At 53.6% G+C, this 13,943-nt stretch overlaps 1 protein-coding gene across 1 annotated transcript; it reads right to left on the reverse strand.

The window, feature by feature from the left end:
• Positions 1 to 699: 699 nt before the first annotated feature.
• On the reverse strand, positions 700 to 7,375 carry Srxn1 (sulfiredoxin 1). Its single transcript, XM_047541364.1, has 2 exons — positions 6,968 to 7,375; positions 700 to 2,736 (listed from the first exon to the last, which is right to left on the reverse strand). The coding sequence occupies exons 1-2, from the start codon at positions 7,175 to 7,177 to the stop codon at positions 2,533 to 2,535; spliced, it is 414 nt and encodes a 137-aa protein (XP_047397320.1). The 5' UTR covers positions 7,178 to 7,375; the 3' UTR covers positions 700 to 2,532.
• Between the last annotated feature and the right edge of the window lie 6,568 nt (positions 7,376 to 13,943).

Raw genomic sequence — 13,943 nt, forward strand, 5'->3', positions numbered from 1 at the left:
CTTCTGCTTTCCTGACCCTCACCACACACTGAGGGGCAGACGGCCTACTTGGCAGCTTGGGGAAATCCTCCGGGGAGGGCAAAGACTTGGCCAATGTCACCCATCGAGTGGGTCCACAAAGCTGGTTCAGAACACAGATCTCCCGCACCCTGCCCAAGGGTCTTGCCTCTCACCTGGAGTGGGAGGTGGGAGTGTGGGGGTGTCGCCATACTGGAAAGTAACCCGTGCAGTCTAAATCAGCAGTTCTTGGCCCGCAGTCCCTAGATAGCAGATCGGCATCACCCAGGAACTTTCTAGATACGCAGGGTCTCGGGCGGGCCCCAGTTCTGCTGAATCAGAACCTGGGGTGGAGTCCACCAACCCAGCCTGAGAGTCCAAACCAACTAAAGAACTGCACTCCTTATTTTAGTAAATAAACTTTTATTTTGGAATGACTTTAGATTTAGGGAAAAGGTACAGAGATAGTGCAAAGAGATCCCCTGCCGTCCACCCAGGCCACCCCAACAGCTTCAGATAAACGGACTTCACAGATAACCACAGCAGGTCTGTCGGAACCGAGACCCACACTGGCATGATACCAACTAAAATCCAGACTGGATCATCAGATTCCCAGTTGGTCTGCTAATGTCTTTCTGTTGTTCCAAGATCTGACCCAGGACGCCACACTGCGTTCTATACCGTTCAATCCTATTCCCTTGGACTCCCAACGGAGGGGGAAAGCTGTTTCCCTATTTTTTTTTTTTTTCTTTTTTAATATTCTTTAGCTGTAGATGGACACAATACCTTCATTTTATTTATTTATTTTTATGTGGTGCTGAAGGTGGAACCCAGGGCCTCACACATGCTAGGCAGGCGTTCCACCACTGAGCCATGACCCCAGCACTGTTGTCCTCACTATTGAGCAGGGGAAACTGAGGCCTGAAAATGCAGAGTTGCCTAAGGCCAGTGAGAGCAAGCCCCACCTCACTCTGCACCATTCTTCTGGAATGTTCCACTTGGCCAATCTCATCTCAACGAGATGCCCACACTAGGGTGGATCCAGCCCTTGGAGATCCAGACCTGTCTTACCACCTCATCCCCTAGACTTTGAGGGCCAGGACATTGTCTTAGTGACAGAAGACTGGGCAAGGTGAGGCCCTGCATGTGTGTGTGTGTGTGTGTGTGTGTGTGTGTGTGTATGAGAGAGAGAAAGATTGTTATCTGACACCTAGACATTTGTGATAGATGGACAACGGGCCCAAGTTCTCTGCAGTTCCTCCCATCGAGAGGTGTAGTGGTTTCCATTCTTTGATTCTGGGCAAAGACTTGTGATACACTCTGATCAAAAGAACGGACACTGTCCTAGTCCCTAGCCTGGAGTTCTAGAAGTTCTTCACTTCTACTCTCACTTTGGGAATCTCGAGGCCATGGTGCGAACAAGCCTGAGCTAGCCTGTTGGAAGAGAATCAAGCCACCCAGCCAATAGCCTGTCATCTGCCAGACAAGCAAGCAGGGCTAACCCAGCCCATCCAGCCACAGCTAAGGTGACCGCTGACGATAGCTGGCGGAGGGACACCAGAGCTGCCCAACCCAATCTGCTGACCCACAGAATTATGCATAACTAACTAACTTTTGGGCAGCTAAGGATGGGGTGGCTTGTTAGTGAAGTTCAACCAACACACAGCTCCTCCTCTCTCCTGGCATCCCAATTTTATTTCAGAAGGCAACATTCCAGTCCCAGGAGATGGGATAGGACTGGTGTACTCCACCATGACAATTCTGTTTCTTGCTGTCTTACTTTCTTTGCCGCTAGGGATGGTCATGGTAGCTGGCTCGGGCCCAGGAGACCTAAGCAGATATATATACTCAGGGGAGAGGGCCGGCAGGACCCAAGCCTCTGAAAGAGGTTTTACTTTCTGGTACAAGTTGATAGGCCCAGTTGGCCTGGCCCTTACTTTTTATCAGCTCCTTTCTTCCTTAAACATAGACACAATTCCTGGAGCTACAGCAGCCATTTTGCCACCATGAAGTAGCAAACAATGAGGACAGGGCAAAAGGATCAGAGACATAAGCCTTGCCTTCACTGCACTGCTGAAGTGATACCATTTGAGCCATTTGTCTCCAGAACTCATGCTGTGTGGAAAAACAAAGCTTGCTGGTTCACCAGAACCTAGGTTTTCCTTTACTTGCAGCCGAACATAATCACATAACGGGATATTGTGAAGATCCTGAAGACTGGCCTTGTCCTTGGGAACCTGGAGCCTGCAGCATGCAGCTCTCTAAATCCCCCTCTTTTCTCATTTCATCTTCTCGACAATCCTTCAAGGACATGGCCAGGATCCCACTTTCAGAGGCAGCAACTGGGGCTCCCACACTGTTCTGCGTGAGTCCAGGGCCTGGCAGTCAGTGAAGCCCGAGCCGGAGTCAGACGGTCCCCCTAGGTACAGAGCAATGACACACGTCCTGCTGCACCTGGGAGGCCCTGCCCGCTGGGGGCCAGGCGGACCTCCTGCGCCCTTGGGGGCGGGAGGGTGGCAGGTGCCGAGGAGGCTGCTACTGCAGGTCCGGTGTGGACGCCCCCAGGTACACCCGCAGGTCCGACAGGGTGGACCGGACGAGCTTGGCAGGGATGGTCTCTCGCTGCAGCTGCTGGTAGGCCGCGTAGCGGTGGCAGCCCCCGAAGGAGTAGAAGTAGTCGCCACCCTGGGCCCCTTTGATCCAGAGGACGTCGATGGGGGGCACGCTGTCCGGATCCTCCTGGAGAGAAGGGACACGGGCAAATAAGCATGGCGCCGGGTTCGAGCCCGGCGCTCCGACAGGGCGGTCAGGCCAGCCAGAGCGAGAAGGCGACACGCACGGGGAGTCTGCAAGCAGCCGAGCCACGGGCAGCATTCACACAGGGAAGGGGGCAGTGGCCACGATGGGCCCAGGCCAGGAGTCACTGACCAAACGCCACATGCACACACGACGTCTGGCCCTGTCCTAGACTCTGGGGACAAGGCACAGCCAGGACAGACACAGTCCCTGCCCACCGGGGCTTGGATTAGTGGGACAGACGAAGTGAAGAAGTGACTGCCGGGGTGCTAAGTGCTGTGAGGACAGTAAGACAGGTGACAGACAAGGATGGGGCCTCAAGGCCTCTGAGGTGACAGTGAAGCGGAAATCCCCCTGGGATGCCCCTGGGAGTTGGGAGCAGTTTAGAACTACGTGGGGTCCTTCTCAGCTTGGCTATGCAGGCTGTTCCCCCTTGTGCCTCAGTTGAACCGTCTAACTGTGGTGTATATACACAGTGGAATATTATTCAGCCACGAAAAAAATATTATGGCCTTTGCAAATACATGGATGGAATCGGAGAATATCATGCTAAGTGAAATAAGCCAATCAGAAAAAAACAAAGGCCGAACGTTTTCCCTAAGTGGAGGATGATATATAATAGGGGTGGGGGGTTGGGGAGGGAGAGAAGAATGGGGGGACTTTAGATTATGTAGAAGGAAATGAGAGGGAGGGGGTATAAAAAATGGTGGAATGAGACAGACGTCATCCTCCTATGCACGTGTACGATTACACGAATGGTGTGAATCTACATCGTGCACAACCATAGAAACGAAATGGTGGACCCCATTTGTGTACAATGAATCAAAATGCAGTCTGTAAAAAATTAAAAGATAAATTAAAAAAAAAATGGGGCTGGAGGTGCAGACACCCCTCATCCAGCTCCGGGATTCAATGAGCCGGTACGTGGGACGTGCTTCCAGCCGTGCTGGGCACATGGAAGACGCGCAATAACGTCTGCTGCGTGTGACCCAGGGAACGGCATCCAGGCGGCGGAAGAGCCAACGCAAAAGCCCTGAGGTGGGAACACTGTTGGAGGCACAGGGAGGCCAGTGTGACCAGAGTGGACTCAAGGCATCAAGGAGTTGGAGAGGTCAGAGTTCAAGCAGAAGCCAGATGAGGCAGAGCGCGGGATTTGCAGTCTAGAGGTTTGTTTTTTTTTTTTTTTTTTTTTTTAATACTGGGGATTGAACCCAGGGGAGCTGAACCACTGAGCCACATCCCCAGCCTTTTAAAGTTTTCATTTAGAGACAGGGTCTTGCTAAGTTGCTTAGGGCTTCACTAAGTTGCTGAGGCTGGTTTTGAACTCTCGATCCTCCTGCCTCAGCCTCCCGAGTTGCTGGGATTACAGGCGTGCGCCACCGGGCCTGGCAGCCTGGAGCATTTTGAACAGCAGAGGGTGACATGATGGGATGCTCCTTCTAGAAAGGTGCCCAGGGCAGGTCCAGCGGGGTGGACAGAGGAAAGGCCTGCAGCGGTGTTCAGCAGAAGGCGCTGGCCTGGCTGCGGGTGCGTGGGACGGGGAGAGCTACGCAGCTCTGGGACCTGATTGGAAGGCAGGTCTGAGGGGCCAGGCAGCAAGGGTGGATGTGAGAGAAAGAGAGGGGGTCTGAGGTGACTTGCTAGTGGGGTCCCGAGCATCGGGTGGACAGTGGTCCTCTAGGTAGGCAGAGCCTGGGGCAGGGCGGGAAGTGGGGTGAGCACATCAGGGAGACCCTGATAAGTGGGACTGGCCTGGAAGGAAGGCCTTCAGCGACCAACCCACAGGTACCCTCTGGAGCTGCTCTGATTGGTCCACTAATCCCACGTTCCGCCAATGAGCATTAGGCGCAGCAGTCACAAGCCGCGCTCAGGAACTTGAGAACCCAACTCTGAATCTCAGCTCTGAGCAGCTGGAGATCCTATGCAGATGGCCTCGGACTCTGAACATCGTTTCTCATCCATAAAATGGGGACGAGACACCCACCAGGGCTGCTGCTGAGGAGTCGGGGAGTCGATGCAGGAGAGATGTTACTGGAAGGCTCATCAGGGGCAGCTGAACCCAGCAGGCCTCCGACTGGGCACTGGGGACATAATAGTGGGTGGGCACAATAACGATTCCTGAAGATGTCTGTGTCCTAATCCTTCAAGCCTGTGAATATGTCACCCTATAGATTAGAAAGGATTTTGCAGATGGAATTAAGGTAAGGATCTTAAGACAGGAGATTAGGGTGGGATTACCCAAGGGGCTGAACGGAATCACCAGGGTTCTTATGAGTGGAGGAGGGTGGCTGAAGAGGAGGCTCGAGTGAAGCAATGTGGGGAGGCCATGAGCCACGGGCTCGGGAGCAGTCTGTCATCCCAGCAGCTCGGGAGGCTGAGGCAGGAGGATCACAAGTTCAAGGCCAGCCTCAGCAATTTCACCAGGCCCTAAGCAACCCAGTGAGACTCTATCTCAAAATAAACAATAAAAAAGGCTGAAGATGTAGCCGAGTGGTAAAGAGCCTCTAGGCTCAATCCCCAGAACCAAAAAAAAAAAAAAAAAAAGGCCACCAACCAAGGAGTGTGGGCAGCCTCCCAGTGTCACAGTGGGAAAGGCCAGGAAACGGACTCTCCCTGGGAACCTCCAGAACACAGTCCTACTGACACCTTATTTTAGCCCAGTAAGACCCACTTTGGACTTCCGAACCCCAGAACTGTAAAGCAACGCATTTGTGCTGTTTTAAGCCCCGAAGTTTGTGGTAATGTGCTACCGTGGCTACGGAAACCGAACCCACGTGGGAAGTTAGCAGAGGCAGGTCCAGCTCGTGCCTCACACAGGTTCTGGTGGAGCAACGGAGACAGGCGTCTCAACCCGGTGGGATCACAGCTGTGCTGGTGGGGTCACAGGAGGCTTCCAGGACACAACAGGGGACCCCTAGTCCAGCAAGGGAGGGCAGGAAAGTGGCTGACCCTGAGACAGGAAGAGTTAGAAGCAATACCGAAGAGAGGAGTTTCCCGACAGGGCAAAAGGCCACGCAGATGTCCAGTAATGGAGAGGGCAGGCAGGGCTGGACCCCCCACAAAGACAGGCAAGGCGACAAAGTCCCTGCCCCTGTGGAGTTCACGCAACAGAGAAAGAACAATAAAACACAATTTCTGGTGGACATAAGTGCTACCCAGAAAAACACCTCAGGATACGGGGAGGGAGCAAGAGGCCAAGGCTACCAGCAGGGTGGTCAGGGAGGCGGAGACCTGTGGCAAGCCACCGCACAGGCGCTGTGGCTCTCTGGAGAGGTGGCTCTAGGCAGCCGGGACAGAAGGGCAAATTCTAGGACTGAAGACCTCGGGGCTGGCTGTATAGGTGTTTGGTGGGGTTTAGGAGTGTCCCCATCCCTCAGCCCTCCACCCCTCACTTTCTAAGGGTCTGGGAGAAGGGGACAGGAAGCCGCAGAGGCCTGATGTGCAGCAGGGGATGGAACTCAGCGCCCTGCACGTGCCCCCAAGCCACGCCCCCAAGCCACACCCCCAGACCTTGAACTTTTTTTTTGAATCAGGATCTCACCAAACTGCCCAGTCCAGTTCTGCCTCCAGAATAGCCGGGGTGACAAGCTTACATCACCGCACCCAGTACCCCAGCTGGTACTCCTGCATTCCTGAGCACTGTCCCTCTGGGATGGGGCCGACCCTTGTCCCTTCCTCACACAGGGCCCTCCCAGAGGACATGACACACCCAATTCCACTGCCAGCGTCACAGGTGGAAGGGAAGTCACGGCTTATCTTTGGATAGCACGGTGTATAGTATGGTGGGTACTGGGGCCAGGCTGCCGGGTGTGAATTCCCACGGCGCGCTTTCGAAGTGCCTGACCTTGAACAAGTTGCTGAAATCCGCCTGTGCCTCCATTTCCAGGGTTGGCACACGAAGCTAAGGGCTTAAAACAGCTCCGGCGTCCCTGCAAGCGTTGTCTTGATCGCTAACTCATAAAGATATGATCGAATCATGATCATGATCATTCGATCATCTATTCCAATTCCCTTCTTGTTCAAACGAGGAAACTGAGAGCCCAGAGAGGCCCGGCCACTTGTTCAAGGTCACACAGCCAACGCCGAGCTCTGGGAGAGCCTGAAACCAGTCCCACCTCGCGTCCTCCCTCCTCCCGATCCCTCCCTTCGCCCGCCAGCTTCCCCGGGGCCTCACCCGGATTGTGTCCACCAGGCTCTGCACCTTGGCTGGGTCCAGCACCGACGGCAGTGGCCGGATGAGCACGCTCAGCGGAACGTTGTGCACCGCGGCGATGCAGCCGGAGTGGATGCTGCCGCCCTGCGCGCCGCCGCTCGACCCGGGACCCTCGGGCGCCCCCCGGCTCGCGCCGGCCCTGCCCAGAGATCCGCCAGCGCGCAGCCCCATCGCGCGGTCGCCGCCTGCGGAGCCGCCTCCTGGGCTTCACCTCCGGCCGGGCCGTACCACTCCGCGCCGCCCGCGGGGGCCGCAGCCGCAGGCGCCTCCCCCGGGCCCGCAGTGGTCCGGCCGGTCCCCGCGGTCTCCACCCCGACACGCCCCGCTCCCCCGGCGCGGGCGACCCGCGCGATCACCCGTCTCCGCTGGGGGGCGCCCCGCCGCCGGCGCGGTCCGCGGTCCCGGGAGTGGAAGCGCCCGGGCGGGCTGACTCAGGGTGAGTTTGCAGGTCGCGTGGCGGGAGGAGCGAGTGTGACGCACAGCGAGGGTGACTCAGGCCCGCAGGGGCGGGAGGGGGCGGCCGGACTTGCAGAGCCAGGATGAGTCGGCAAAACCGCGGTGCGCGTCCGCCCCCAGCGTCCGAGCCCCAGGGACGCTCGCCTTAGAGGTGAAACTACACCGACCAGTAACGGCAGGGACGTGCACTGACCGTGCAGGCGCTTTCGGGACACTCTGCGGGTGGATTGATTGATTTAAACCCCCACCCCAAACCCTGCAGGGTAGGGATGGTGATTATTCCCATTTTGCTAAAGAGGAAACTGAGGCACAGAGAAGTTTACATGATTTTATAGGTCACGGACCTAGGTGAGTGACTGAACCAGGGTTCAAATCCAGACCACCTGCCCCTGGAGTCCGCTCTGTGCCCCACCGCTGGCTCCCTGTGACAGTTACTGGTCCCTGTTCAGTAACTGTCACAGGGAGCCATTCTGGACAGTGCCTGGCTCTGCCCAGAAGCTCCACAGTGACCAGTCCCATCATCCAAGCACCACTTAGGAAGTGGGCGTGGTTTTGGAACATCTGAGGTAGGGCAGCTGCAAAGGAGAGGTTATCTGAGTGCCAAGCAGGAGCCCCCAACTCCAAGCAGGGAAGTGGGTGACGTGACTTTCTTTTTGTCCCAGTTGGCACACGCATGGGCAGTGCACACTCACCCCGTCAGCTGGGGAAAACCAGAGATGGGTGGGAGTGGGGTGAGGCTCAAGGGCCAGGGCTCTCCCTGTTAGAACACCTTCTGAACCCCATCTGTAGAAGGAGGCGACCCTGCCCATCCCTCAAAGCTGTGAATATGAGCCAAGCAAATGCGGCTGTGTTCCAGCTGTCTGAGCTCCTTCCTGGTGGGTTCTGGGTCTCTCGCCAAACTTTGGAACTCTGAAGTCCTTATGAATTTGATCTTGACCTTTCCCTTTCTGCAGTTCCCAGACATAATCCCTGTGAGCACCTAAATCACACCCTGTCACAAAGAACTGACCCCCGTAGCCTCAGGATCATGGAGAATTGGAGAATTTCAAAAGAGGGAAGCTGTACGCTCTCGCCCCGCTTCCTCAGTACAGGAGGGAAGGCAGGTAGGCAGGATCATAGTTGCTGGAGTGGAAAAGTGGAGACCCAATGCCGTCATCTGGCCTCCTTCGTGAGGCCCTGCTCCTGGTATCAAATTCTGTTCTGTTGAGATACCCATGGTCCAGCTCACAGGGCTTAAATACTGTTTTCTCATTAATGAAAAGTTTGGAGGTGGCTGTATCCAAAGTTGAACAGTGTCATCAAGGATTCAGGTTCTGTCCATCTTTCAGTGCCATTGTCCTCAGACTTGCCCCTTAGTCCCAGGGTAGCTGCTGTAGCTCTAAGTAACACCTCACTATATGACAACATTTGAAGGTGGAAGATAGGACATTCCTTTGTGCCTCTTTTATAAAAGTGAAGAAACCTATCCTTGGTTATTCCCTTTCCTGCCCCTTCAGGAGCAAGGATTATAGGTCCATGTCTAAACCAGTCCCTGGCAAGGGAGTGGAACTACCTTGTTTGCCTGAGCTTGGCTGGTGCTCATCTTTGGGCTCAAGAGGGTTTGCCCTCTCTGAACCGCACAGCCCGTGATCTCTGCCTGGTAGCAGTAACCTACTTCTCTGCTGGGATCTTCCCTCTACTCTCAGGACCATGTGGTTGCCATGGCAACCCATGTCCTGGGGATGGGGGACAGAGGACTTGGCCTGCCCTGCCCAATCAGCATTTCCTTTATGTTGGTGTGTATGTCCCCAGGCCACTGTGACTCGGCCCTCCTCCTCTTGTTGGGATGAGTTGGGTTGCCCTTCCCAGGGCGTCTCACTTCCGCAAGCCTGGAACCGGAAGCAGGAGAAGCTGACATCTACCTGTCATTTCCACTGAGGTTGGCTGCTCTCCAAAGTAGACCCTGAGGTAAGGACGAGTGTGGGGGTGGCTTATTTGGGCGCTGTTCTAGTTTTTATTGCTGCAAAATAAATCACTCCAACATCAGTGGCATAAACCAGTCATTTATTATGCACAGATTTTGTGGGTCAATGATTCACACAGGACCCCGTGGGGACTACTGCTGCTTCTCTACGGTGTCTGGGCCATCGGCTGGGAGGTGACTCAGCAGCTGGGCAGACCTGATGGCTGGGGCCGGCATCACTTGCAGATGTCTTCATTCACATCGGGTGGGATGTGCCTGTCCGCTAACCTCACCTCAGCTGTCCGCCACGACAGCTATCTGTGGCCTCTCCCTGCGGCGTGGCCTCCTCCTAGCATGGCAGCTGGTTTCCAAGAGCAAGCGTCCCAAGAGAACTTGGTCGAAGCTTTGTGGCCTTTTCTAGTCTAGTCTTGGAAGTCATGTGGCATTTCTGTGAATATCTGTGGGAGTTGTCACAGCCCTCCCAGGCCCCAGGGAGAGGGACCCAGCCCAGGGCCTCCACCTGCCCGGCAAGCTGTGCCAGTGCGCTGGCCCGCCCAGATGCCTTCTCTTCAGGGGAGAAGCAGCAGGCTCCGCAGAGCTGGTGGGGTGGGAGACACATCTGCCGCAGGAGGTGACCCGGGAGAAATGCATCAAGGACATGCTGAGAAGACTAACTTGGTGGATGATGGGGGCTCATTGCTGCTGGGACACACATCCCACTGTTCCTCTGAGGACAGGGACCTGGGTATTTATTTGTTCACCGACTCCTGCCCCTCTGGGGGTGCTGAGGATGGTGATTCTGGGCCTGTCCATGAAGTGAGCAAGCACCTGTGGACCCAGCGACAGGAAGCTGCCTGCTGATGGTGGGTCACCTCCTGCCTGGCTTGACACGAGGAGCGTGGTAGGTGTGTGATAGGCCAGCCACCTGTTTGTGCCTCGGTTTCCTGATTGCACAGCGGACAGCGTGACGTCACCTGATTGGAGGGGTCCTGGAAACAGAAGAAGAGATGGTGTGAAGTCACGTCCTTAGAAAAGCGCGAACGCCTGGAATCTTCGTTGTTTGATTACATTTTAAATTCATAACAGACCCGGGAGGTCTTCACGTCTGCACGTCCAGACCAGGTTTGAGGCATTAGCGCAGATTCTTCTTCGCAAGTGACAGAGAGCCAAAGTGAATCCGCTAATGACAACAGGCTGCCCCTCTGGCTGAGGGGTGAAGCTGAGCCTCCAGGAAAAGTGAGCTCAGACACTTTTTTCTCTTTTGCTCAGCAGACAGTTGACCTCTGCATGACCGGAGCACAGCTGTCAACAGGGCAGATGTTTGACTTCCTGTGAGAGACTGACGAGAAAGGTCCCAGCCTAATATACCCCAAGTGTTTCCTCTGGTGGGGGAGAAATGGAGTCTGGAAGGAGGAAGCTGAGGCCGGGGTGGCTGCTCCGTGGTCACTGTCGGCCAGCGCTATCGTCTTAAAGCAGGGCTTCTGTTCTCTAGGTCACCTCCTAGCTCAGGAATGCTGCTGAAGCGCTGCCATCTCCTCCTAGTTCCAATCTGGAAGGAGGAGGAAATACGGAAAGGCAAAGAGATATGGCCATCTCCTGTTTTGGGATACTGTCGCAGAAGTTCCGCGTAACACCTCCCCTGGCATGTCACCGACCAGAACTCAGTCGTGGCCAGCGCTGGCTGCCAGGGCAACAGGGATATGCATTCCTCCTTCACAGTGGCAATACAGTTAGCCAGAGTTGGGGTTCTCCTGGTGAGGAAGGAGACTAGATATTATATTAAGGAGCTAGTTAGCTGAACCAGAGAGCAAGAGAGAAAGTTTCCACATTTTGCTCAGATGCCCTCTTCTGAACAAATCAGCTGTGGCCATGCGGGACAAAGATTTTTTTTTTTTTTTTTTTTTTTTTTAACTCTGCTGGCCTTTGGATCTAGCACCTTCCAGCCTCCGGAACTGTGAAAAATAAACTTCTGCTGTTTGTTAGCTAGTCCACAGCAGTTTGCTAGCATGTCTGACTGACTCAAGACAAACGTGATCAGATCTGCTTTTCTTTCCTTGGTACTGGAGATGGAACCCAGGGGTGCTTTGCCGCTGAGCTAGATCCCTATTTCTCTCTTTTTGATTTTGAGACAGGGTCTCACTCACTAAGTTGCTGAATCTAGCCTCAAACTTGTGATCCTTCTGCCTCAGCCTCCCGAGTTGCTGGGATTACGCCACCGTGCCCGGCCTTAGATCTGCATATTTGAAAAGATCCCTGTGGCTTCCCTGGATAGAGGAAGGGAGATGGGGGAGGCCGGACAGGTCCTGGGACACCAGGGAGAAGGCTGGGCTCGGTGACCGGGTAAGGGGTGGCTGCAGTTGTGGACCCAGACTGAGAGGAGGGAGAGGACAAATGACCAAAATCTGGTGATGGATTAGGTGGTGGGGCCGGGGAGAGAGGGTGGAAAAGGTGACTTCTGGGACTTGTGGCTGCCAGTCTCAAAAGGGACAGAGCCACTCTAGTAATAAGAGAAATGCAAATCAAAACCACCCTAAGATTCCATCTCACCCCAATTAGAATGGCGATTATCAAGAACACAAGCAACAACAGGTGTTGGCGAGGATGTGATGAGAAAGGTACACTCATACATTGCTGGTGGGGTTGCAAATTAGTGCAGCCACTCTGGAAAGCAGTGTGGAGACTCCTCAGAAAGCTTGGAATGGAACCACCATTTGACCCAGCTATCCCACTCCTTGGCCTATACCCAAAGGACTTAAATCAGCATATTACAGAGATACAGCCACATCAATGTTCATAGCTGCTCAGTTCACAATAGCCAGATTGTGGAACCAACCTAGATGTCCTTCAATTGATGAATGGATAAAGAAAATGTGGTATATATATACAATGGAATATTACTCAGCCATAAAGAACGATAAAATTATGGCATTTGCAGGCAAATGGATGAAACTGGAGAATATCATGCTAAGTGAGATAAGCCAATCTCAAAAAACCAAAGGACGAATGATATCGCTAATAAGTGGATGATGACACATAATGGGGGGTGGGAGGGGTTAGTGTTAGGGTTAGAGTTAGGGTTAGGGAGGGGGGCAAGAATGGAGGAAGGAAGTATAGAGGGAAAAGAGGGGTGGGAGGGGTGGGGGAGAAGGGAAAAAAAATAACAGAATGAATCAAACAACATTACCCTATGTAAATTTATGATTACACAAATGGTATGCCTTTATGCTATGTACAAACAGAGAAACAACATGTATCCCATTTGTTTACAATAAAAAAAAAAAAAAAGGGACAGAGCCAAAGTGAATCTACTAAGGACAGCTGGCTGCCCCTTGGCTGTGGGGTGAAGCTGCCTCCAGGAAGAGTGAGATAGAGATTTTTCAGCCCGGGTGGTGCTGGCACTACTGGAGGTGGAGTCATTGGAGGATATAGTGGTGGCTTCTCCGAGGCGACTGTGAAGGCAGACGGGTCCCTCCGCCCGCTGAGACGCTCTGGGCTGCAGGTAACAGGGCGAGTCAGCTGGCGTCGCCCCTTGACCATTCACTTTTTGATGAAATTGACACAGGTGCATTAAAATAGGTTGAAAGCCATAATCTAGAGCTTATTATTATATGCTGGAAAATACACACGAGCTCTGGATATATACTAATAAAATTATATTCATGCGTAATGACATTATGCGTTATATAAGCACATATTATATACTATGTTTAAATTTTCATAGATGTTCCACATCTAGGATGAGCAAAAAAAAAAAAAAAAAAAAAAAAAAAAGAGTTAAACGATGAAGACACTCCTCACAAACTGTGAAGTTTCAGTGTGGCCTTTCATTGTCTCCCCGAGGTCACCAAGGACCCGGCTCTCTTCATACCCTTGCTGTGTCACTCATGGTGTGGGCTGGTTCCTTTTGTGGTCAGGGGATGACATGCTTTCCTGTTCATGTTCAAGGGGAAGAGAGACTAGACTACCTTTCTCTTAAGATAGAGGAAGCAGCAGGCATGGTGACACACGCCTGTAATCCTGGCGACTCGGGAGGCTGAGGCAGGAGGATCACAAGTTTGCGGCTGGCCTTGGCAATCTATCATGACCCTGTCTCAAAAATTTTTAAAAAAGTATGGGGTTGTGGGGATGAAGCTCAGCAGTAAAGTGCTTCTGGGTTCAGTTTCCAGTACCAAAAAGGAGGGGAAGGAGAGGAAGCAGTAAAGTCATCCATAAACTTCCGGAATCCTCTTCTTAAGTCTCATTGGTCAGAATTGGTTCATGCGCCCCCTTCTGAGCCCTTGGAGGATGGTATTACTCCTATACCAGTCAAGACCATCTCGTAACTGATGTCAGTCCCCAACTGCATGACTGCTAATCAAGGAGGGGAGGGGTGGCGCGGATGTTGGGCCACCGTAACTGGCCTGGACACTGCCAGTGGGCACCAGCATCCGTTCCCACCTCCCTGTAGGCTGCCTTCCAGGTGCATGGTAGAAGTTAACCCCCTTTCTCAGGCTTCTTCGCAGCAAGCTTACCAGCAGTGAATTAACTTCTACCAGTCGG

This window comes from Sciurus carolinensis, chromosome 2 (genome assembly GCF_902686445.1).
Source record: "Sciurus carolinensis chromosome 2, mSciCar1.2, whole genome shotgun sequence".
Lineage (NCBI taxonomy): Eukaryota > Metazoa > Chordata > Mammalia > Rodentia > Sciuridae > Sciurus > Sciurus carolinensis.